Source organism: Rhea americana, unplaced genomic scaffold (assembly GCF_003343005.1).
Source record: "Rhea americana isolate MKP2758 unplaced genomic scaffold, rheAme1 scaffold_19, whole genome shotgun sequence".
NCBI lineage: Eukaryota > Metazoa > Chordata > Aves > Rheiformes > Rheidae > Rhea > Rhea americana.
The window spans coordinates 2,462,806-2,489,320 of NW_028186038.1; the positions used below are offsets into that span (position 1 = coordinate 2,462,806).

General features: G+C 40.8%; 1 protein-coding gene across 6 annotated transcripts in view; it reads left to right on the forward strand.

Moving 5' to 3' along the window:
- Window positions 1-143: 143 nt before the first annotated feature.
- The window catches only part of BICD2 (BICD cargo adaptor 2), a 97,149-nt gene continuing 70,777 nt past the window's right edge, over window positions 144-26,515 (forward strand). For 5 of the 6 annotated variants that reach the window (XM_085302378.1, XM_085302377.1, XM_085302379.1 and 2 more), the window contains exon 1: window positions 314-634. In XM_085302378.1, coding sequence (XP_085158504.1) covers window positions 395-634 — 240 coding nt within the window. In that variant the 5' untranslated portion in view covers window positions 314-394. Of the gene's footprint in view, window positions 635-26,515 lie in introns of all 6 variants that reach the window. The other variant, XM_085302383.1, reaches the window with a different exon arrangement.

Below are 26,515 nucleotides of genomic sequence, written 5' to 3' on the forward strand. Positions count from 1 at the left end.
CCCCGCCCCCGCCTCTCCCCTCCCTCGCGGTGCATTGTGGGAGGCGTAGTCCGCGGGCGGGGCGCCCCGCGGGGCGGCGCGGGCGCGCGGACTACACGCCCCACAATGCCGCGGGGCGGGCGGCCGGCCGTTGCTTTTGAATGATTTCACTGCGGTCGGCGCTCGCGGGGAGTTTCGCAGCGGCAGCGGGGGGCTGGCGGCGCCTCACCCCGGCGCAGCTCCGCTCGCCGTTTCATGGCAGCCCGAGCGGGCYCTGCTGGCGGACGGCGCGCCATGGCCGCCTGCGGGCTGCGGCGGTTTTAAGGGCGGCAGCCGGGCTCAGCGTTCGCCCTTCCCGCCGGCCCTTCSCGCCCGCCCGCGCTGCTCCGGCCAGGGCGAGCCGGCCGCCGCCGACATGTCGCTGGCCATGGAGGAGGAGGAGTACGCCAAGCTGGTGATGGAGTCGGAGCCCGAGTGGCTGCGGGGCGAGATCAAGCGGCTCTTYCAGGAGCTGGGCGAGACCACCCGGGAGAAGATCCAGGCGGCGGAGTACGGGCTGGCGGTGCTGGAGGAGAAGCAGCAGCTGAAGCAGCAGTACGAGGAGCTGGAGGTGGAGTACGAGACCATCCGCACCGAGATGGAGCAGCTGAAGGAGGTGAGGGAGGCGCCGTGCGGCCGCGGGCCGGCCCGGCCCGGCTCGGCTCGGCTCGGCCCGGCCCGGCCCGGCCCGGCTGCCCCCGGGGCGCCTCTGCCCGGGCAACGGCGGCCGTGGGAGCAGAGGGACGGAGAGGGTGGATGTGCGCTGCGGGGCCGCGCTGCTGCGGAGGGCCGCGCCGTGGCGGTGTTTAAATCCTGGCTGCGGAGCTGGCTTTGTGCAGAGCTGAGCACGTCTCTCTAATACGCAAATTATCTAACGAGCCATCTGTAGAGACCAGCGAATTAACGAGCCTGCTCCTAGGAGGTGCGGAGAAACCGTACCCCGTGCCAGGCATCGGTTTGTACCGCCCGTCTGTCCACGCCGCCAGGGCAGCGCAGCGCCTTGGCCCCGCTTTGACGTGTCTCGGAGCTCTGCGGCATGGCTTTACCTGGAGCCGCCAGAAAGCAAAGCGGAAGCTGCTGTAATGAAGTAATTAGTCGTCTTCTGGGCGAGTCCTCTAGGGGATGGCAGACAGAGGGGCCCTGGTCTTTCCATGGGGGTCCTGCTGCTGTTAGGTTATMGGAGAGTCAGATAAGTCCCTCTGTCAGAATTTGAAGGCCTCAGTGAAACCCATCTCCTTTCCTTGTCCAAAATGAGCAATTTAAAAGGTAATTGTATTTTACCTTGAGATTAGAAGGTGACTAGAAGGCTAATGAAAAAATGCTTTACTGCCTCTAATCCTGCTTCTCTTCCTGAGGGAGGGGAGAAATGCTTTTCTTTCTCTTGTGAGATCCTAAGATAGAAAGGAATGGAAACAGGTCAACCTTTGGTCTGCTTCAAGGAGAGTGAGCCTCTTGCCTGCCTTGAGCAAAGAAGTGCAGCTCTTTCTCCCAGAGAGTAGGATGCACTGGGACTGGAGCAGTCAATAGCTTTGCTCTGGCAGGCCTCAGTCTGCTTAGTGCTATTGTCATACTCCTCAGTGTGGGAACAGGAGCAGGAATTGCAGGGGGAGGGCAGATAGTGAGGAGCAGGGTTTTTATGAGGGCCAGAATGACCCTTCAGACTGAACAGAGCAAACAAAGTGATTATTGCATGCCTGCTTTTTTATGGAGCTAGCTTAGAGAAGACTTGCATTGGTATTAATGATATGCTTAATGACAGTGTAGACCACTGTCACCAAAATAATGTAGTTGGGACAGCTTTGTGTCAGTGCAGTTCTGTGCTTTTTTAAAAAGGAAACATCCTATCTCAGGTAATTTTTAAGTAATGTAAGGTTTGTCAGACAAGATCTTGTTTTATTAGGTCAACTGATGCATAAGTCTTTCTCATTTGAGATCCTCTTCAGGTCTAGTATACTGGAAAAGAGCTTTCTTAGGAAGAGTCAATGCACAGAGTGGCACTGACATGCCAGAATATGTAGACTCGTGGTTAGTTATCTTGATGACAGAGTAGCTGATACTCTGCTAGTTTACAATATAGTATGTCCCATTGGAACTTGTTCATTTGCTTGTGCCCTTAGTTATTTTGGTGACTGTTTCTGTGCAGGCAAACCCTGTGCTGATTTTGAACAGATCTAGGCCTTGCTGTATTGTAAAAGATCTGATTTAGCTTAAGATGTGGATATGTGTGGATTTAATTGACTGGTGCAAACTGTGTCTGATTGGTCTTTGGTTTAGGTCATGTCAGTTTGAAATGGATTTGAAGCTTCATCAAAATATGTCATTTCAAAGTGAAGTAAATACTCCTAAATGGGTTTGTAAAATTTCAGCTAACCCTGTGAACCTGCTCACTTACTGATCCTTTGGACTTGTAAACGGAGCCTTTTTGCTTTTATTATGTTAAACCAGTATAAACAAAAGAGGTTAATTATTTTAATTGAATAGCTATAAACATGTTAACTAAATGCAATTTAATTTGATGTACCAGCCTAGCTAAAGTGACTTGAAACTGACTCAATTACAACGATTGAAATATCAATCGAGGTGTTAGGAGCGAGTCACAAGAGCTGAAGCTTGAGGGAACGAAACATCCTTAACCCATTTAGTATATGGGATGGGGAAACAGGACCCTTCAAGGTGAATTAACTGGCCCAAAGTGGCTCGGCAAGCCAGTGCCTGAGCTGTGAAAAGAGGTTGGGTTGCCTTAGTCATGGGTAATGCTTTATTCACTGGGCCATACTGTATGTGCTTGGGCTTTACGTATTTTGTTTTTCAGATAGAAAAAGGCTTGAATGCAACTTCTTTTCAGATGGTTATAAATGAGATTTTTTTTTTAAAAAAAAATGAAAATAGTAGTATCAGCAATGATTCACTCCTGTTTGCTTTTATTATTCTCAAGGATTTGCTTTGTGTGTGCATGTCCTGTTGTAATTAAGTCAGAACCTGGGAGGCAGACAATTCTGGGAACAGCTTGAGGACTCTGCTGTTCAGCCTACGCAGGGAAAAACGTTGCTCCTCTAGCTTTCTTATGATGCTATGGAGGAATCTGGTCTTCATTAGATCTGCTAAAACTTTAGCAGATGTATGAAGCATGTTCTCAGAGGAGTTTATCTTCTTTGCAGTTTATGCTGCCTCTTGCTTTTCTTGGGCACAACTAGAAGAGTCTTGTGCGTAAGATTTGCCACATGTCAGGCTCCAATTTAGAGGAATTCTACCTTAGTTTATCTAAATTTGTTCCTGCAGAAGGCAAGCAATTGATACTGAAATATCTACCTCGAAAAGGGGCATCTCTTGCTGCTTAATTGTGATTACAAATAGGCTTTTAAAATACAGCAGTTCCAGTCTTTTYAAATCTTGCTTTTTTCTTGTCTAATGCATCTAGAGCCCTCAACAGTACAACGCYGTATTATGCCAAATGCCGTGCAAGAATATAGCAGTCTCCTGCTGGGAGTTGCTGCAAATTTGGATATACTTTAATTTGTTTCCTGGTATAATGCACCCCCTATTATGACCCCTTCCTGTCAGAGGCACGTGGGCTCTGAGCACGGAAACTGTATTGATAGTTTGTTGGAACAAGGGCTTTTCTGCTACGGCTGTTACAGTGTCTAGAGCTTTTTGTCCCCTACCAGGGTACTTCTCCCCAAAAGGTTGTGACAGAGTTCTATAGCCTTAACCTCCACAGTTTTATGAGCAGGTGACATCCTTAGAGCTGTACTCTGTTTTGTGGAGGTATCTGTGTACCCCTTGTATTTGCAATTCAAGTTTTCCTCATGAAGCAAAGCAGCTGTCCTGTCCCCACACTGAGGCTTCACATCAACATCTTCGGGACCTGTAGTGAACTGTGGACTCTTCACTGAGTTTGTCTTTTTTTTTTTTTTTTTTTTAATGATCACGTGCTGACTTGTATTTGATATCTTTTATGGTAATTTGTGCTTTGTTCCTCTATTGTTTTTATTCAGAAGAACTAAAGATTTAAGTATGAACTGTCTCCTCAGGTAAATGTAATAGTTATCTTGGTCTTACCCTTGCTTTTGTAAAATGATACCTACTTGAAACTTTTATTAAAGTTATATATATTATAGTTATAGACTATATATATTATAGTCAAAAATAACTTTTTCCTAGTTCAGRTAATAGGTTACTTTCTTGCAGTAAAATACCACATCACATCATACATATACATATTATATGTATTTATATTTATATTTTTTTTCTTAAAGCTGAAGTAATAGAGTTGTTTTAGTATGCTGCATTCAACCAGGAAGTCATCCTGCAAGCCTCTGTCTGCAATGGAGCTAACCATATAAAACTACCTACATGCCTGAACCAGCTCTTCTGTATTTATGAGGAGGATATGTGGGATCAGATCTTTGAGCTTGATCTCTCAAAAGTGATTGTCTGGGGATTCAACTATTGACATTCTTGATGATTTGTAGAAGAATATGGCTTGCGAATGAACTCGCAAAAGGAGTTATCTGCTTCGTTACAGACTTCTGAGTTGCATTTGAGATGTCAGTTAGATTTATAGCTAACTGTTTAGGTTGTATTGGTGATGGTAGACTCACATTTAAGTCCCTTGGAAAATATGGGCATGATTATATTATGAATTATTTATTTTTGTAATAATGTAAAAGTATGTGAGTAGACAGTGCCTTTCCTTAAAGTATGTGTCAGTATATCACAGTTAATGTCAAGGCCTTCTTTGTTTATGAGCTTTAAAGAAAAAAGAAAAAAAGGGAAAATGTTTGAAAAGATAGGGAAAAGAGAGGTAATAAAACTAGCTTCTTGTCCTCCCTCCCCTCCCTTTAACTTTATCTAGACTATAGTCTGCCTTTTAAAATTTCCTCCTTTCTTTTTTTTTNTTTCCTCCTTTCTTTTTTTTTCTTTTCTTTTTTTTTTTTTTCCTCCTTTCATCCAGTGTCTTGAAGTTGTGCTTCAGGAAAGCATCAAAGGCAGCTAGTTTATGAAACCAGGTGCATGATAAGAGTTTTATAGATAACTGCCTGTCTAGGTACACATGTGATGACCAAGCTAATGCACACCTACTGCWTAAGTGCTGAACATTTGAGAAGAGTACAGCAAATTCATTTTTTTAGGGAGAGGAARACACAAAAGAAAAATGGGAAACAAGTCATTAGTTAACATAAATATTCTTTTGAAAATAACTAAGGAATGCCTAGAAAGAAAGGAGTGAGTTGTATGCAACAGTTCATTATCTATAGGGTGGCAATGGCTCTCATTTCTGGTTTTTATTTTTAGGAATTGGCATTCATTGACTTTATTTCATTATATGAACTCTCGCTAGAGAATTCCTGGATAGATCTTACAAATTATCCTTGAAAGAAAAGTTAAGATAAAACTGGGTGGCAGCATTTCTCACTAAGGTGAAGTGGGACATACTATGCAACAGGGATGATATGTGCCTAGGCAGTAACACTTGTGATGTTCATACGAATATACTGCTAAAATAGTGTACTGTATCTGTGCTTACTGCCAGAAGTTTTGCTTTGGTTAATTCTCTTACCTATGTGTGTAACAGTTAATTGGCTATAGGATACTTGATCCAGAGTGTTTTAACGTTTTGACTGTGTACATCAGAAGTGAAGAGGAAATCATTCCTTTTCCTCTTGGAAAAAAAATATATATACCTTATGCACAGACTTATAAGCTAGTTACTGAAATGACAATGATTTTCCTCCCCAGACCTATCTACTTTGAAAGCATTTTACAAATTGTGCTGCTGTGTTGTCATGTTCATTTTGTGTGTAGGAACATAAAGGCACAAAGAGACTGTAGAGAATAGTCACATAACAAGCCAGTGGTAGAATAGGGTTAAATCCTCTGTGTCTGTAGTTCAGTGCTTGCTTGACTAGCTCTTTCCATTTAATCATGGTAAATAGTTATGTTCAGTAATAATACCTCTAAGACCGTAGGTACATGTCTGCAACCTCCACCTAACAAATATTCAAACATAATATTGATTGCTGTTGAAAACAAAAGGAAGAACCTCTATGGCTTGTGAGATTACATCTAACCATCCAGTGCTGTTAAAAGGAAAGGGAAGGGTGTGTAAAAAATAAAGGAAATATTTTTGTTTTAAATAGGTTAGGTTGGACCAAACATTTCTAGTTGTACATATATACATTTGGAATCAAAAAACACTACTGCAAATTTAAGTTGGGGAACTGATAACAATTTTGCATGTAATAATGGAAAATACATACATTTCTGTGAACTTGTCTTGTGAATTTAATGATGACGTTGTTACTTGGATAAACTCTTAACACCTGCCGTATCAGAAATGTAAGAGAACAGAATTGTTGACTCTAAGTCAGAAACTGAAAACTGTCATGGGGAGAGTGAACTATTCCCCCTGGAAATGAATTTCATTATCATACTTTAGTAAATCAAAATTGGTTTTCTTTAAGAATACAGCAACCATTAATTTTGACCTGGTACGTTTGCAGCAATATGCACATTTGCTGCTGTGTTTTGGAAAAACTACTTTTTTTCCCATATCCTTACTTTGAAGAAAACRTGAAGCTTGAATGAAAAGTTAAACATTCCATTTTTTCCTGCTGTACTAGAAATAGTAACCTATGAGAGTTCGTGTTGCTAATGTTTCATTTTATTCCAGAGTGTTGCTTGGATTGCTGCTCTTGAAAATCAGAAATAGTATTATGCTTTGAGAGAAATGATGGTTTGGGATTCTTCTCATGAAATTGCCTGATTTTCTTCTGGTGCTTTTTTCTCCTCTGTAAAATTCACACACTCTCTCTCTCTCCGTGTGTGTGTGTTTGTGTATGTATATGCATGCTATGTAATGGAATTTCAGTAAATGTTTGGGTGAGTACTAAGTACTTTTGAGTGKAATGAAACTATTTAAAAAACAAGCTGCAGAAGTAGAGGTTTTCTTTAAGCTGGTGTAGTCTCGTCTGGGAGCTGTGACTTAGTGAGCCGTGGCTTTTGTTTTTGAACTTTAGTTCTGTGATGCTTGTCTRTGTCTGCCCCAGAATGAGGGCTGTCTTTGACCATCTAGCAAACATTAGATAGCTTGTTTCCAATTTTCTAGTTCTGACTGAACTCAAGGTTTCATGGTACAGAAGTTTGGCAGTGGTAGTCCCATGTGCTGCGTATTTTTTTCCTGGAAGTGTGTCAGTACTGTGCTCGCTGTGCCTGTGGATGGGATACCATGAACCGCACCATGGAGCTGAGCCAGACTTTCAAAAAAAAAAAAAATTTTTTTTGTGATACTGGTGATAGCAAATTTATTTTCTTTTAAAATTAGGTCAGTTCCCTGATTTGAGTCACAGATGCACTGCATGTGGCTGTGCAGGTACTACCTTGCAGTAGTTTGGAGCAGCTGCAAATGGGTGATGAGAAGAGCATCTTAAACTAATACTGCTGTTGAGCTTTACTGTGAAACCTGTTTTGCCTAAGCAGAACAAATATTAGGCTGTGAAATTTGCAGCCTGCACAGCGTACATAGGGGTCGTTTTCTTTGTCTGTTGAGAATGAGCAATGCTTCGTTAATGTGACAGTGTAACTGTAAGGCTCACGAGGGTTATGGTAGGGCTCTGTGTTGGAACGTAGCCTCTCTTTCCCCAAAGAGAGCTTTGGCTAGTGAAGACTCCGCTATGGCATCCCGCAGTCCTAAGTGAGCGCTCTGTGGGGTTTGGGATGGTGGGCTGTGGAACAGGTGTTCAGAGGGCATAGAGGCAGAGGTACCACCCTGTATGGCTGTTCTCTGCAAGAGGAATTTGGTATTAACTACTACATGCTGGCAACCACAGGTGCAGAGATGCAGCAGGGGGAGCTTTCTGCAGAGTGGTTTTGTTGAGGACTTGAATGAACCTGGAGAGGTTCTGGTGGGCCATGCTTCATCAGTTCTTGCTATGTGTTCATCTGTCCCCAACGTGTGTGTTTGTACTGCCGCTGATTTGTCAGATGTCCTGCCCATAGACTGGAAGTTTCAAGCCTACAGTCATCAATGTTTCTTTGCAAAGGGGCTTTCTTGCTGCTATGCTACGACAATACCTTCAGTTTACTCATTTCCAGTCACAATTCTAGCTTGCCATATCCAAATCGGCTGGAACAAACTGTGGTTTCAGGGGTGCTAATACCTGGTTTATTGCTTTGAATTTGGGAACATTTTTCCTCTAATCTGAAAGAAAATTCTAATGATTTGGAAAATTGCCTATTTTTCCTAGGAGGGTGGCAAATGGGTGAGAATAGCAGTTAGCAGGTCTGTGAACTGCAGTGGAGTTAATGGATTCGCCATTTCCTCTTTCACTCTACTGTATTTGAGGTTGTGACTAATCTGTAGCAGTGTGGGGCCACAAGATGACTTCCAGAGGGTGATTCATTCTCCAGGCATTCATTTGCTTTCTTTCTCTGCTTTTGGCAGACTGCAGAGAATTGTTTGTTCAGATCTGGTAACCAAGCAACAGAGGAATATAACATGGAGTTTGAAATATGATCCACAAAACCTTAGCAGAGGGAAGTGACATAAACAAACTTTGCCATCAAACTTTGAATGTAGGAGCTTTCATTTCAGAGAATACTGAAGTTCAAGTCTAATAGGTGCAGAATTGTGCCTTTTTCATTTTTTCCCATGMCTTCAGCGCTCTCCTTCCTTTTTCCTTCCACTTTCCTCTCTCCAGTTTTCCCTACTCCAACCGAAATACATAATAGGCAGCAGATTCTGCTTGTGCAGGCTCACTTGTGACAGGCTGACTCTGCAGGTAGGAGGCATCAGAAGAGTCTGCTAGAAGGTGAGAGGTACCTTGTCTATAAAACAAAAATATTTGTCATCAGAGCTCTGGGGAAGCAGGGAATCGTGTAGTGTCTAGATGGCTCTTTACAAGGGAGGTTGTTGTGCTTGGCTCTGGGGTCTGCATGCCTGCATAGGGGCCTAATCTGGAATTCTGAACCCAAACAAAGTTGAAGCACCAGTGTTGAACACTGTCCAGTCCAATGCTGCAGTCTCGTGGCTGTATTGATACTTGGTCAGGGGCAGCTGTGCCATCTTAGGATGCGCATAGCTCTTGCTGAAATGAGTGGGATCTCCCCTGAGTGGGGTGCAAGCCCAGGTTCTTGGCCACCATGGTTTTTGTCTCCTGAATCTTTGTTCTTACCGCTTAATTGCTGCCAATGTACAGTCTGGGATTTCAGCAAACTTATGAAGTGATGCAGCTGAGCACTGTAAGCAATGAAGTGATATCTCAGTAAATTAATTAGGAAGCCTCTCGTCAGATTTGGTCTTCAAATGCAGAACAGAATTGGTCATGTAGGTTAGTTCTACTTCCTAGGCCAAGAAGCGTATTGMCTTACTGGATGAATAAGCTTATTTCTCCATTATCACTATAAACTGAACAGACACATATGTACTGCCCTCTGACCTGCCAAAACCAACTGGGTTTTATTGCTTCTTGTGCACAGAGAATTTCTTACGTCAAGTTTTAGTCCCTTTATGAGGTCAAAATCCTTTTAGTTTTTAAGTACTCAAGGGATAATGTTTGTTTGGAGGTTGTTTTGTTCTGCTGCGCGAGTGAGGGACAGCACAGGACTGTAAGCTAGAAGGGGTTTTCCTGTGCTCTCTCCATACAAAGACGTGTGTGTGTGTGTGTGTGTGTGTGTCAAGAGGGAGATCTGGTGGTAATGACTGGCGTGGCTGGATGTCATGGGATTGTCTGCAGTCTGACACAGCCTTTCAGCTCGGCCTTGATAGAGGGCGTGGGTCAGATTTTTCTATGGTATGATTTTAGGAAGGAAGTGGAAAAAACATGCCTTCAAATGGTCTCTGTATAATTATTTTGTGGCTTTCAGTGATTACRTTTGGAGAGGGGGTTCTGCCCTCTGCCCCACCTCTTGTAGATGAATTAGACTGCTCCTGAGAGGCAGTGAGCAAAAGAAAAAAAGGTAATGTGGCATGTACCAGCAGCTTTGGCACATAGTATGAAAGAAAAATTATTCTGCCAAAATCTACTCCTCTAAATATATTTTMATCTCTGATTTAGTTGAAATCATTTGACAGTGTTCCTGATTTAAACTTTTCTTTGTGACAATTTAATCTAGTAGTTCTGAGAGAATTGTATCAGTGCAAATAAGAGCTCCAATCTGGTTTGTGTTTTGGTTCACTGTTCAACAGCTGTGTGAGCAATTCCACTTGATTCAGTTTGCTATTTTCATAAAGTATTTGTTTTTAACCAGGAAATASTTAAAAGAAAATATTCTGAACTATTAAAAGCAGGTAATCATTTTTAGCATAGATGCTCTTTTTTGAAGTGAGGAGTAGGGTTTGATTTCTTAGCTGTATTGTATGAGAACTACTCTTCGTTTCAAGCTCAAATTTTCTTCTTTCTCCTTCAGATTTATATAAGTGTACACAACAACTGTAATGGCAATAACAGTGAGGCTTGACTTATGAGAAGATATGCTTTTTTTTCCCCCTTATCAAATACCTATTCTTCCATATGATTTTTTTTTTTTTTTAACTCTCTAAATCTTGTGACGTCAGTTGTAGACATTTCTTATTGCAGAAGTCTGTATTTACATGTTTGGTAAAGTTTTAATGGTTTGTGTTCTGCCAGTCAACAGGACTGAGACATTCTCCCACATCTTAGAGCTGCAGTGGTAGGCAGAGTGTTTCAAGTAGAATTTGCATTTTGAATACAGCAACATATTTAGTGTGACGAAGTGTATAAGAAAATACAAACCKTTGTCCACCTCCTGAAGCATCAATGCCCTTAAGAAGGATTTGTCTCGGGCTTGTCGCATAGAAAAATACGCTGATTTTCTTTCCCTCCATTATAATAGCATGATAAGCTTTGTGATCTTAAATGAATAACTGCTCCAGCTTTTGTCAGCCAGCTTTCTGGTCTTTCATAACAATATGGATGGTTGTTTTTAACTTTGAATGGCTGGTTGGTTTTCAAGATGAATGAGTCCTGTCATGTAAAAATCTGTCTCGTGTACATAACAAGCCTAATGTGAAAGTGAAATCTTTAGCATACTGTATAGCTACTCTAAATCTGCATTTAAATAATGTAAGTGACTTAACTTCAAGCGCATGAAAACCAGAACATTTTGTTAAGTTGGAAAATCCCTTTGCTAAGAAAGGTTTATTCGGCGTTGCTTGTGTGTGTGGAGGTCTCCCTTTTATGAAGGGAAGGAGGAGATAGGCACAGTGGATCACAGTATCATCTGTTGTATTACTATGTTATTTTTAGCCTTGCCTCTTAATTTCTTTCCTTCCATACCTTTAATAAGAATCTTATTTTTAAATCCAGACTTCTTGGATTATTTTTGTGTAATTGATATGATCCACAGTAGTTTTAAAACATTTTTTTTTCACTCTGTGCAAGGATATAGTGGTCTCTTTCCTCTTGGCATTATTTGTGATCAAATCCATTTCAGACGGGTAGGAGGGCCACTGATCTCTCAGCAGTAAAGCTTACATAGAGTGCAGGATGGCAATTTGCTTCTCCTAGTTAATAAGCCTTTTCTAACTTTTGAGTACTCGGCTGTGACAGGAACACCCAGGACATCGGTAGGAGCAGAGACCAGTCCAATGTGACTTTGATTCTTAGGTGAGTTATGACAGTYTTGGCAGGAAAAAAACAAACAGAGGGTGACTTCAGAAAACATTAAAGGCTTCTTTTCTGCCATGTGCTGGACCTGCACTAAGCATAGAGATCTGTGTTCTTACTTTTCTAGGAAACCTGTTCTGGAGAGAGGAACCTTAAAAAGCTGCATCTTTTGCTTGGGTACAGTTTTCATAGGCAGCACCTTGGCTTTGTGTGTACAGAAAATATATTGGCCAGTATTACTGGTCTTGAATTTAAAAAAAAACCCAAAAAACCAAAAACAGGAATTCAAGCCTTAAAAAAAAAAAAAAAAAGAGGGAAAATTAGGTTGTTTTGCTGCTTTTATGCAACCCCAAAGGCTAGAAAGTAACTGAATGCCCACTGCATTTTCCTCCCAAAGAGGAAGAGTTCCATGACTTTAGCAGTTGAATTTTAATTTTGAAATAATTTAAGAACCCTGACAGTCATGATACAGTTTTGTATTTGCATGTACAGAGTGCTTAGTGAGCAGCTAACCTTGTACAGTTGATGTTTATACACTTACGCCTCTGATATAAACAAATGTATGCACAAAATCATGCCCTTAATTCTGTGGATGCTTTGAGTTTAATGTGAGTTAGAGCTTGTGTTTTCAAAGACCCTTTGTCACAACTCCTCTAAAAACAGCAGAAAAGTGTAGTCTGTATTGTGCTTTAAAAAATGGGAGATTCAATGGGAATGCAGACAGTTCCTGAAATCTAATGACCAGGATGGCAATGACCTCTTTTCTCTGCCAACAGCGAAATTATGTGCTAGCACTTCCTGGGAATTGTGCCTCAGTGTTTGGTAGGAAAGCGAGCAGGCTGTAGCATGGAAGTTTGCTGAGACACCCTCATAAATACTTGGATTTTATTCTGCAGTTGCAGCACCGTATTTTTTTCCTTGTTTTTCTCTCTCCTGTATTTCAAATGAGTTGGGAATGTTTTATGGGCAGGAAATGGGAATGGCTGTTTTGTGAACACAGCTGTTTTATTTAAAACCTAAACCAGTGGATGGGTGTTGAGCTCTCCTTTTGGGAAATGGCCAAAAAACTTGATGGAATAGCTCATTTGTTTTTTAAAGCAGCAAACTTAGTTTTAAAACTATTTTCTTGTGATGCTGTAAACTACMGATACAACAGTTCCCTTACCATATCAATGAGGATATTAAGGATGCTTGCAAGAGTAAATTGAAAGAAAAGTATTTAAGATTTTGTTTTACTACTGGACTTTATTAAAAATCATTCTTTCTGTATTTTCTTTTTTATAGAGATTGAATTCCTTATTCTTACTACATTCACCAGAAAGGAAATAGGTCTTGAAATTTCAAAAATTTATTTTCAAAGTGAAGCTTAAAGTATTTATGCAATTTTTGATTAAACTCTCTTAAATACAGTCCATTAGATTAGTGTACTCTCACATTTTGTGGTACAGTATAGGCATGAATGGATGGACTTGGCTAATTTAATGTGACCTTAGTGAACCACRTTAAGAAATCTCTTTGAGTAGATTAAACCTAATAATTGAAAACACAGATTTCCTCATGATACAAAACTAACACAATACAGATTTTTAAATTACATTGAAACCTAATAAAGCATGGATGTATATTGAATATCTTGCARCAGGAGGCAGCTACTTGTATTTTTGTTCTTTACTTTCCGTGTTACATATACACATATCTGGCTAATTCTAGCATTATGAGAAGATTTAAAAAGCTCATCTCTTTCTTTTTCCATGCAACAGCTAGAGTAAACACAAAAAGACCTTCAACATGCTGCTTTTTAAAAAACATATTTTGAAACACATTTATGATCTTTAAGGATTTTTTTTAATATACAGTGAAAGAATGTGTAAATCAGTCTCACGCATAGATCTATCTTGGTAGCTGCCAATTGAATGAGGAAAGAAGGGTGTAGAGGTCCAAACTGAGATATCAGCTAGAGACAGTGCTTTTAGCTTTAAATCCTTGTTTAAGCTGAGCTTTATCAAAACATTCCTCATGGCTGCCCAAGTACCATATTCAACAGAAACCTCCTTCCTTCCACTGTTCCTGTGGTGAAATACATTTCAACTTTGCRTGATACCTTTCACTTTTTCTTGCTCTTCCGAAGTTTGAAAAGGATGTTTATGCAGCTTTCTTTTCAGCTTACTGGATAAACGTTCGTGGAGAGCTCTATTGGAGCTGTCAGCKGGTTTTGAAGGCATCTTTCCCAGAAGTGAGTTGTGTAGTTCTGGAGCCACGTCTCTGAGTTTTCAGTTGTTCCATGCTTAGTGTTACAAGAAGATTTTGCTCTTCAGTTCAGTATGTTCCATCTGATTACACTTGTTGAGTTCAGTCTCCTAATTTAATAAGTATCCTTTTGGTAATCTTGTTCTGTCTTGTAATTTCTTCGTGCATAAGATAAAAGGAAGTATGTGGAAAAGACTGTCTTTTTTTCATAGTCTTTTCTCAAAGGGTGTTTTTCTTTCTCTTGCTTTCCTACCTATCCCTATATTTATTGTAAGATTTTGTTCTCGAGTCACAGTCCTAATGGACTTGAAAGAGAAAGGTAATCTCTGAGGTCTGGAGTTATTTGAAGCTGGATGGGCTGGACAGCATGGGTGGGAGGTAGACTTATCTGAGCCCCCTGTTCCCCTTAATGACAGGGAGTTACTGCCGTGGCTTTGTTAAACACACACACTTTAGCCAACTCCAACCTCTTTCATTCTTCTTGGTCATATGTTCCTTTCTAAACCCATAGGGGTTTTCTTTTGTTGTTGATTGTGAAATAACTGAAGCTGGAGAGCAGAGTACTTTATGTAACTTTTATAAAACTGCTTCCCTCCCCCCCCCCTTTTCATAACAGATTTTCCATTGTTGTTACAGTGCACTTTGGGTTCTCCGCATAGTTCTTACTTTTGTTCTGTGTGTAGTCTGTGTTGCGATTTTCTAATGTTCCAAAATTCTGAGTGATTTGCGTAAAACTTACAAGGTGAAAAATAGTGGGAGGAGGAGGATTTAATTTTAAGCCTAATGGCTGAGGAGATGCAGAAAACAAGAGGGTAGACATTTTATTCTTCAAGTGGAAGCTAAAGTTTTTACTTAAGTCTTCAAGAGTGAAGGCTTACAGTTAAATAATGGTTTTAAATTTAAGATTAGTGTTAGTCTGTTACAGCCCATCCTATTTTTCTTGGAATGCTAACAGTTGCCATGGGTAACCCTTGTTTTCAGTTATCATGTTTTGTATTGTAGGTGTATATATAATAACCATTAAATTGCAATTTCTGTATTTGCTGTATTAAAAATACTATAGCAATGTCACATGTACAAGCATGTGAGCAATGGGTTTAAAATGAAAATGACAAGCTTTGGCCCCAACTACCAARCCTAAAGTATAGTTAGCAGGGAAGTAGTGTTCTACCCAAGTAATATCTAGACAATATAGTTGTTTTGCTGTCTTGATTGTCTTTAAATACTAGCCTACTTCAAATGAAAGCTTATCTTTGCAAGACAGGTAAGTTTGTCRGTGGTGGAGAGTGGATGGTGATCTTACAGCAGAAACAAGTGTTAATTGCTTGATGCTTATATGCCCTTTTCTTGATCAAGTGGTGTTTTTTCTTGAGTGGAGCGTGCTGGGTGCTGTACTGGTATGGGACAGCAGGGTGAAAGGGAGGTATCCCACTGCTCAAGTGCTAACAGTTGTTGCTGACTGTTAAACTGCAATGAGTGAACGTATTTTCTGTGTGAGAACCATTGCAGTGGTTTTAGGCCTGGGTATGCGAAAAGGCTCAGAGAGGTACGTTTTGTGGTAGGAACTGGCACGTGTGTTGCTGTACTCCTCTTGGCTCTCAGATGCAACTTTAGGGTTTTGAGTATAAAACTTGGCAGTTCCCRTGTGGCACAATTAATGGCTTCATTCCAGCTGTATATGACTCTGACACAATAGGCATTTTAAGTAGTAGGTAGTACTTTTTTGTATTTGCCAGTACAGTCCGTRTTCTCTACGGCAGCACCAATTCAGGAAGCTATTTTAAGGTGGGCTGAAGCCAAAATATCCAGAGTAATCCCTGGGAAAGGAGACTGCTTGCACTTAACTGGCTGAATTTGAGTTGCATTGGAGGAAAGGAGGTGTTCTCAAAAGGAGTAGGGGGGGAGTTGTGGGGTTTTGTTTGTTTTACAAAAATAAACCTCAGTCTGCTCATATTCAAGCTTTGTTCTGATGTCCCTCAGTAGTCATAGAAGGATTTAAGAGCATGCATTTTAAGATACTTGAAACGATTCCAGCTATGGAATCGTTTAGCTCTGGTATCTGTTGTATTTATGTTGCTACAGAATAGTCTATAAAAACTAAAGACAAAACCACAGCACATATGTAAGTAACCACAAAATCAACACTCTGTGTTTGAATTATTTCCTTATCTTCTTTTCTTTRCCTAAAGATGGAGCATCCAGCTTTGGAGATATTCTAAACTGGATTTGACAATATTCTGAGCAAGCTACTCTAGGTGACTCTGCTTTGAGCAAGGTGGTTGCACTAGGTGATCTGCAGAGGTCCCTCCAAAGCTCAACAATTTTGTGATTTTGTTATTCTGCAGTTTAATTGTTTACAGGCTATGTTTTATAATATGCCTTTGGTTGGGATGCAGTTCTCAAGTCTGAACTCTTCCTTTTATGATTTTTTCCCCTCCCTCTATTTTTAGTCACAGTGAACACTGGCTGAAGGATTAAGTAGCTGAGYCTACATTTAAGCAAATGGAGTATGTGAGATATGTTAGCTGTTTGACTGGATTTCAGGAGGACCAATGGTATGCTGACTGCTGTGATACTTCCAGCCTTACCTCTTAGGAAAGGAATGTGGAGATGGGTCTGCATTTAACAGAAGTGTCTGGCCCTTGACAGACTTTGTTTTATTCCTATAGTTGTGTTTTGTGGGGATTCTAGTAATCATTTTTACTTTAATGAGATTTGAAGCCCATTGCCCCACCTCTATATGATTTGCATTATTTTACGCTTTATCCCTGCAGACTGCTGTTTAACTCCTACAGTGGTCTTTGATGAATTATGTACCCCTCTAATGGAGACTAGCTAACCTCGGTGGGGTTCTAAAATAGCAAACACTGTATTCTGCTGTTGGAGTCCAGAATGAATTCTGATCAGGTGAGCCACAATTGGTTATGTTTCTCCATCCTGCTGGGTCAGCAGCTGAGGTGAGCGCAGTGGTGACTTGGAGAGAAATAGTACATGCTCAAGACTGTCCATGGCCAGTAGAATCAGCTTGGAAGTATAGATCGTAGTTCGCAAGTCCTTCTCTCTGAATTTTGTTTTTTTTTTTTTCTTTTTTAAGGAAACTGAAAAGGTTTTTTAAGGACTGGGATACAGGCTTTATATCCAGGCTGCTGGAGTAGGGAGGGTTGAATGCAGGGCTAGAGTGGAACCTTGGAGGAAATCTTTCCCGTTGAAATGTTCCATTTGTTAGTGCCCCACAGACACACACTAGTGGCAAACAAGATCATGGTTTTACAGACAGTGTTATGTCTGAGAATCTAGTAAGCCCTACTAATAAATCGATTTAATCTATCTATGGAAGGACAAGGGAGAAAGACGTCTCTACTTAAAAGATTCTGTGTTGCCTGCTAACCTTGTTTGGTATATATGTTTCCTGAATCAAGTATCAGGAATACAATAATGTAATGGTGGACCATACCGCAACGTAATGGTGGATGTTACTAATATCTGCAGGAATCTGTTCTTTGAATAAAAGCTGCATGGATTTACATTAGCTACTGTACTGTTTTGTAGMCAGTTGTTCTAATTTAGCCTGTGTGGCCAAATGCCTAACATATAAATGAGTTATTGGGGCACAAGCAAATGGACCTTTTTAGTGTGACACAAAGCCTGTTAACATCAAAATTGCTCTGATGTTCCCTCTGACCCTCCCATTGTTATGGTGTGTGGGGAACAAGGTCGGGCATTCATTCCTTTCATACTCCTCAGCCTGTTGGGCTGCAGCTGGGGAATGTGTCTTGGAATTTTGCTCATCTAGGGAGGCTTTCAGTCCTGGCAAAGCCCTTACCAGACTTCTGTTAGACTTAAAGGTTCTTARCTCTGGGAATTGTGAGAACTGGCCTCAAAGGGCATTTATTAACCCTGTGATCTACTGTGGTGCCTCTTTGTCAGCGGAGTCATGTATACGCATCTTTTCAAGTAGGTCCTGTCCTGGATTTACTCACAATAGGCCTGAAATAAGGTTGACATTGTATTTTTGTGTGCACTTCACAAGGAACGTATTTTTCTCATTTTATTTTCATTTTTCTCCTCTATAGAAAGGTCGTCTCTATTGAATGTGATGAATGATGGCAGTACTTCTCTTGCTTTGGTCTCCTGTATTTGCTATATAGTACTGTGCTGTGTTAGTCCTGTATTAACTTTGTGGCACTGCACCTAATATTAGGTCTTGAAAGAAGAATGTGTGGCCCTGCTCATCAGTAGACACTTGTATACAAGGGAATACAGCCTCTGCAAGACRTTGAAATGATCCGGTTTTGTTCGGCTATCTCTTGGTTAAATGAGGCTCTAACCCAAGTTTTACTTGGAAAATATTGTCAGRCCTATAAAGAATAGGCCAAGACTTAGTGTCTGTGTGCACATGAATGCTCTCCAGTGTACAGTATCAGATTGTTTAATCTTCCTGTTGTGTTTGAAGGTCAGTCTTGATGCTGCATTTGGAACTGATGTTGCAGCAGAGTGTAAGTAAAATGTCCTACTGTAAACATAGTTTGAAATTTCAGGACTCTAGAACATGGATAGTTCTAATTCTTTTGCTTTCTCAGAATGCGAAAACAAAAAAAAAACACTCTAATGGTGGGGACAGCTATAATTCCTTTTATTCTCTTTCATGTCTGTCTGTAGCTTTGAGGACTTCATGTGCCTGAGAAAATTGTCTGTTTATAATGCAACAAATAAAGAATTCCTTTTCAAGTTTGCAAATATTCCAGCTGTGAATGTGACATGAGCCCCTGGATAGATGGACAGACACGTCTTCCTTGGCCTTGATTTTTAAAAAAGGGGGGGAGTCTGCTCCACTATGTCACTGAGTGCAAGATGGGGCTCTCACTCTCTCATTTCTGTTGGAATGGTAGTTTGCTTTTTAATTAAAGGTGTTTTTGACGTTAGTCCTGTATGGGTAAGTCTGGTGTTTCATCTGACAATGAACGGGAGGGACAACAACGGCAGTGAATGCAGAGAGGAGCAATAATTAAAGACCAGGTAGATGGGGTAAGTAGCATACAGTTGAGTGTGCCCTTAAGAGAGTCATTCGATGTTTGATTTTGAGAGGCTGAAGGAGAAGGCAAAGGCAATGGCTAAAGAATATAATTTTAAAACTTAAATTCTGACTTCGCTCTCTTTTCTAAATTTGGGAAAATGTGGTTTTGCGCAATTGCATCTTTTTATAACCAGAGTTAGGACAAACATGAAGGRAAAAATAGTACATCAACACAAAGCTGGACACAGAGGTATAGGTCAGTTTGCTCTATGCCACTGTAGATTTCTCACAGTGTATCTTCTGTGTCACTGGTATGTGCCACATTAAATAGGTATTGCATATTTGGAGTCTAGATTCCCTCCAGCCCCACTCTCCTTCTGCATGCAATGAGTGTTTCTTAGCACATTATGTCTTAAATGTAGTTAGATTAAGTCATCTGTGAGCAATAACTTCAGCATCCAGGCAATGGCACCAGAGCAGATGCAATTACTTCTTGTTCAGTCCTGGGGAGAATGGCAGAGCGAAGAGCTTTTATATCAGCCTGCCCAGAATGTGGTATTTCTCAGTGATTTGTTCAGTTGGATAGCACTGCAAACACACTCTGAAGATATAACTGCAAAAAGTCAAAAACCCGCAACTGTTTTGTTCCTCTACAGTGTCTTTGAAGGCATTTTGAGGGCTCAATGTCTTGCTGGTCTACCTAGTGTTAAAGGGAACTGAAGCATTTAGGGAAGAAGGCCCTGYATTAAATAGCATAACGATTCAAGTCAGATACTGTTTTTCAAATAACCCCAAATATTTCAAACTAGTATATGCTTACTTGCTGAAATTTAAGCTTGGTCATCCATTTTTTTTTTTGTAGCTTCTGCTACAGCTGCAAAAAGGTCAAAAATGGTGTGTGTGTGTAAAATGACACAAAAGGTGTAGTTCAAACCTARTGGTAGGTTTAAAACTGCGCTGCTCCTTGGTCCAAACTAGCATTTTTCTTCCTCTGACGTAAAGGGAGGTAGAGACTGAGGTARTGTCTTGAATAAACTTGTATCTCTGCCAGTTGCTAGTTAGCTGTATTTAGTTAGTGTGGCATTTGTAAGGACTCTTATCACAGGTCTGTTGCAGACCATGCTTTTTGATCTTTTCCTTGTGAATCAGCACAGGAAACCATTCTGATAACAGCATTTTCAACTCAAAAAGTTCAAAGCTGTTACAGCACAGAATAGTATAGTTTTCCTTCTGGGCCCAGTTCCAGTCCCTGCCATGCAGGTTCGCTGGGTCTCGCTGCTGTTGCTGTTATCCTGTCCCAATGTCTTGGCTGTTTCCTCTCTCCTTTTCCAGTGCCTGCCAGTGGTTCCTCATCTCTCCTTGCATTATGCTTGCAGGTTCCAGTTCTTGTGCTACCACATGATCCTTGTCCTTTCTTCACAAACATCCTTTGCCTCTCTGACTCAAAGATTTGCTTTCTCTGTTGATACTTTCTTTCCTTTCTGATAGTTCTTGTGGCTCCCCASGTAAGCTATCCTTCCCTAACATTCGTCTTCTCTAGTTCCCAGCCTCCTTGCTTAAGAGCCTCTTTCTCACCTCCTTGCTTCCCAGTGTGTTCAAATTGCCCTGTGAGTGTGGACAGTAACATCACCTTTCAGACCTTAGGCAGTCCAAAGTGCTGGGCATGGGGATGGGGCAGAAAGGTTGACCTTGACTTAAGGCCCTCTCTACGCATTAAATTACTACTTTTAGCTGAACTCTTAAAAATAAAAACAGGTTGAATTAAACTGTGCAGTAGGCTCTGAGACATCCTATACCAGCCTAAACTGGAGTAATCCCTGTTTAATTATTTGAGCACAGATGTAAGTCAGGCCACGCTGCTGCAGCAAAATCTGTTTGAATGAGAATTAAATTTTCCTGCGCCCTGTTCTGGAAGAGCCTTAGGATTTCTCCAAATTAGATGACATTTTTAATGGGCTCCTGAGTGGCTATGAACTTCTGGAGTGTGGCAGTGAGCTGGCAGTACTACCTCTGAGATGTGCYGTGCATCTGCTCCAGTGGAGCTCTTGCTGCCTGCTGAATGCTACCTAATGCTCTCCCTCCCTTTTGTCGCCCGGGAGAGCAGCGTGGCAGTGAGCTGGGGTCTGTGCAGTGGGGTCTCTGCTTGCATGACAGGCCTCTGACACTAAAGTGGAAACAATCAGCATTTCCTGTGTGTAATCTCCCCCTGARAGGGCCTGGAGTTCAGTCAGTGCCTGGCTCAGCCCTATGTTTTATTTATATCTGGGCCCTTCAAAGGCCAGGGCTGCTCCCTGCGCATCGGGGCTGCTCCTCAGCACCGCAGGCTCGGTGCGATTTGCATGCCGATGAATGCGGGGTTTGTCTTTTGCCCTGGATCGCATATGCAAAGCAGGCAGCAGCTGCAGCTCCCCATCGTGGTCGTGCSGTCACGCCATCCCTTGCCTTGGCTTGCCCGACGTGGTGGCTGTGGGCGTCTCTGCGACCCGAGGTGGCCACTCACGTCCAGCTCACAGAGCCACCAGCCCGGACATGGCATTTGTCGCTTTGCTTCTATGTAGCTGTTGCTAGTCATTGACAGAGCTGCAGGATAAAGGCCTTTCATTGCTGACCATATCTGCCAGCTCCTATTGCAATTAAAGGGTAATCTTTTCTAAATGGTGCTAAATTAAGGCTAAATCCCTCCCTCATGCCACATAAGAGGATGAATCCCTGGTTTTCTAAAAACAGCTTATTGTTTGGGACACTGTCCAATCTAGTGGAACATCAATGGTCTGGATGACTCATCTGCTGAGTGCTCTGCTGACTTGGTCTGTCTGTATAGATCTTATGCAAAAATCTCCTATGGGGGAGAGAAGTAAATGAATTATTTGCAGTTTCCTTGCATTGCTCTTGATTAGAACCTTGGAAAAAGATTTTGCTCTGAAGTCCATGATGTTGGCTCCTTGGGGTATCTCAAAGACTACTTTTCCTGTGATTGTGTATGGGGGGCCCATGCTAACAGTAGCGAGCTGATCTGCTGCTGCCTGTACACAGCATAAACGTGTGTTGAGGAGAACAGTCCTTCTGGCAGGGTGCTTTTTTGTTTGCTGTTTTGGTAGTTTCTTCTTCTTTTTTTAATCAATACAACCGCATAAAATTATTGTTTGGCGTTCTCGTTTGACAGAAAACATTACAACATAAATCAGTGAGGAGGGGAGTTAACTTTTGACCTCTCTTTTGGGACTGTTGATCTGGATTAATAAACATGATAGGCAACTAATTTTACCCTCAGGGAAAGGAGGGGACTACCTTTTGACTGAGCACTGGTTATTACTAAGTTTTTATGCCTCTTTTTAGGTGAAATAGGTCTGTAATGCAAGTTGCAATCAGATTTTTTTTTTAAGATTCTTAAATAAGCAAATGTAGTTGAGTAGTAATGGGTGGAGGTGGGGACCAACTATCAGGCGACAGATTCATGCCCAAATCATCAATGAACATGCTCTTATAAAACCTACCTGAAAGCCTACTTTTATTTCATACTTTAATATAGAAAAGTTCCTTAGGAAAAATTCATTTGAGGCAATTCAGCAGATGATGATTCCAGTAATGGTAAGTGAAATCCTGTAATATTCTAAGTGTCATGTAGAGATTTTTTTTCCTTGTGTTAACTTATGTGTAAATATATAAATGTCTGTAATACAAAGATCAGACTTGTTTGGCTTTTCTTAGCGGGCTCCAGGGCCAAAAAACCTCTAAAATGATCTGGTCTCACCAAAATGTAAGACTTTGGTTCTTGCTAGAATACTGGCAGATGGGTTCAAATGTGTAATCCGTAGGCAGCTGACCTTAGGCAGCAGTGCCTTTTTAGAGATATTTGGATGATAATTAATAGCTATGAAATCTTTATTCTGTTCTTATTAAACGTAAGTTCAGAACTGTAGTAAGGAAGTTTGCTGAAGTTCTGGGTGAATTTAATTATTACAAGTTTTTAATTACCAGCTACCACCTGCAGCAAGTATTCGGATAGCAGTTTGCAACCGTGTGAACAGCCTCTGGCTGGAAATGTGTTAAATCTTTTACAGGCATCCTCTATCCTTAAAAACAAAAACACAAAGCTGAAGAGCTGGCTAAACAGCTGGCCTGATGAGAAGTTGCCTTTGCATTGGTTCCCTGCAGCAGTTAAAAATCCAAGTCCCCTCACACATCGAAAATACAAAGCAAAGTTTCCTGTGTGGAATTTTTAAGTTGATAATGACATTTATTTCCTTTTAATGGATATGAAAATCTGTGGGAGCACTGCTTGGGAATGTAAACCTTCTCCTGTGCTTCCTGCTGCTCTTTGCTGCTGTATCAGGCCCGGAAGGGAGAGGAAGCTGGGCAGTCTCCTTCCCTGCTGAAATCAGGGCTGTGATGAACTCATAAGCACTAGAAAATAAAATTAGATTCATTCAGAGGAAGGAAAGTGCTTCCTCTTTTACATTAAAACAATATTTTAATCTTCCTTTCATTAGTACTGTTTAAAAAGAGACAGTCTGAACTTAACCCCCTCTTTTTATTGGGCTTTTGTGTAGATGGTTGTCTGCTTTGTGTGTGTGCGGAGGAAGATTATTATTATTTTCTTTTTCATAAGCAATTTAGTGTCTGCTATTTGTGGTTATGATTTTGAATTTATCGTCTTGCCTATATTTACTTTCTGCCATGCAAACCACAGAGCTTCATTTCCATTGTGATTTTTTTGTTTGTTTTTCAATTTCTTTTGAGGCAATAATTTAAAGTCTACTTGATTTCTCTTTTCTTAACAGTATTTTTGTTTAACCAAAAAAACCCTTTGACATTACCAAAAATAATCCCTAGGCTCTTGTCCTGTTACTGTTCACTCATTTATTTTGAATAATTCCAGATTCTTGTCAATAGCCAATTATAGTGTACAATTAAACTGACATCTGGAAATCAGCTTTTCCTTGTCTCTTTCCTGTTGCACACTTGCTGCTTAATCACTGACAAGGATGTACTACTGACTTCTTTTTCCGCAAATCCATTTGGAGTTTTTTGGTGGGTGGAGTTGTTTGTTTTGTTTTGTTTTTATGACACTTCACCTGAAGCTTTTTGAAATCAATACTAGACCATGTTACAGGCCATGTTTATGTGTCTTGGGATTCTTTGATTTTGGAGAATTCTCAGTTTATAACAATCTTGGACATTTGGCCTTAATATGACAAATAGAGCTAGACAAGCAGTCTCAATTCCACTGAGTGGATCTGGTTTGTGAATAGTGAGTTGTGCTCACTTCCTCTCTTTATGTGGGTAAAACTTAAATCTGTCCTGGTGTAACCGAGGAGCTTGTCTGCATGAAAAATGCTGTGTGTTAGGTTGCTCTTTTTAGAAATCTTAAAACGTGAACAAGCTTTCAATTTTCTTAGCTTTGAGGTAGGAGCTTAGACCATGCCTCACTGGTTTAAAAGGTTGTTTACCAGTCTCTCCTCTTTCTTTTATCCTGCAAACTGCAGGAACCAAAGTATRATTCTGGATATCTACAAATGTAGGAACAAAGTCTGTCATTCATTAAGTCTTGTAGCTGGCTACTAGCAGTAGCAATAACTGGCCCCTTTTTGCCGAGAGTGGAAGCTGTCTTCACCACCACTCTTAGATGGCATGTTATTTGACAAAGTGGCCATCAGACTGAAGATGTGCACCATTTTAGAACCATGACCTGATGTGRAAACTGGAATGCATCTTCTGTGATCAGTTGAGTGGCATCCACACAATGTGGTGAGTGAACTCTGGGGCTCAARCTTCCAATGTGTAGATCATGCTGACTTGCTGAGGAATCCTCACTGGATTTCAAAGGGTATTTGAGAGTCATTGAATTWCTTTTTTTCCCTGCAGTGACACATCTTTTGATGGAAGGGGAAAGTATCCAAATAAACTAATTATGCAATGCAACTTTGTGCAGATATATTCTGACTCTTATTTAGCTGAGAAGTTGGTGAGTTACTTGTTTTGCAGAATGGAATCTTTTTTCTTATCAGTTTTAATTATGGTGGTCAGTGCAATTTGAGTGAAGATCATTGTTTCCAGTTGAAGTGCCAGGAGTCACTTCGTTATTTGCTCTTTGTATTTCTGAGATTGAAATTGAGAGAAATGTGCCTTCCTTGGCGAAGCTGGAGAGGAGCAGATCTGAAAACTGGCTGCCAGGATTTGTTGTAGCTCTGATCTTTGTGTTGCGGGCATGTACTATTTAATTTCTCCGGTAACCAAGACTGTGTGCCCTCACTCATGGCCCTTCAGTGAGTTAATGCACCTTCTCATTGTTCCCATGTTAATGTGTCTGTCACCTTTTTTTCTACTCGCTAATAGAGGCTCAAGACTGCAGGACTGACATTGAAGGGCTCGTGCTTTTGATGGTTGCCAGGAGACTGCAGTAGTACGAGATGATTCCTGCTCTAATTATTTTTCATAACTAGAAATCCAGTACCTGCTAATAAATTCTCTTTCCCTTTTGTTCTCACTGCAGCTGTCTGCAGGGGGGGTTGTGTGTTTAGCAGTCTAGTTGATGGCTTTCTTCATTGCTCACGTATATTGTTATTCTTCCTCTAACCTGCTTCTGTTTCTAGCAACCTTGTTCCCTTACAGCTCAGGTGGGATATATAAGATACATTAAGACATTAAAGCTTATTGTTAATCCATTTGGATCTGTGCCATTTTGTTGCATTGTTAGGGGGAGGCAATACAGCAGCCGGGAGACTGCACGTAGGCTATATTTGGCTACTAACTCACTGCAGGCAGTGTAGACTCCCATCACAAGCCTCCTGTGTGCAGAGCACAAGCTGGACATTATCTGTGACAGACAACTTCACATTGCACGGCTTTGCTTTTGCAGCCAGTGTTGTACTGGCAAAGATTCCTTTGTGCTTATGGTGGCAATTTCACTTTTTTTTTTTTCTTTTTTTTGATTAGGTTAAAGCCTTGAAAGGAACTCCTGTGTATTAGGGATAGTAGTTACACTGAAAATTCATAGGAGTTCTTTTTTTTCCCCTTATAGTTTTAGAACTAAGTAAAGAAAAAATGAGTTGGCCTCATGAGTTTAGTCTCAAAGTCATTTGAGACTTCTGGAGAATCTTGATTTAAGGAAGGCTGAATTTTAAAATCAAGGGCCTTGCATGGCTAGAAGAGCACCAAGCACCAGGGGATCAATGCTTTTAATGAGGATCTGTAATTCATAGTGTCAGGACCTCTGCCTTCCCAGCCTACACATTGTAACTTTTTGTAATTAAAAGCAACAGGTGAAACTTATTAAAATCAGTAAGAGCTGAAGAATGCAGACTGTTTTGATTTAACTTTTTTCCAAGATCAGTGTTCTGTTCCAAGATCAGTGTTCTTTTTTTTTTTTTTTTTTTTTTTTTTTTTTTTTTTTTTTTTAAAAAAAAAGAAAGTAGCGTCTGCAGTGAGTGACACTTTCCTGGTATCTTTTACGTCTTACTAAACCTGGCAATGTTACAACAAAGTGGCAAGAAATCCATACCAGACTAACGTATTTGCAAATCTGGGGAAGACTGCAAAAGTATGGACTGCTTGTTTCTTTCTGTGATATGAAAAGGATTTAACTGTGTTTAGTAAAAACAGTGAAGAC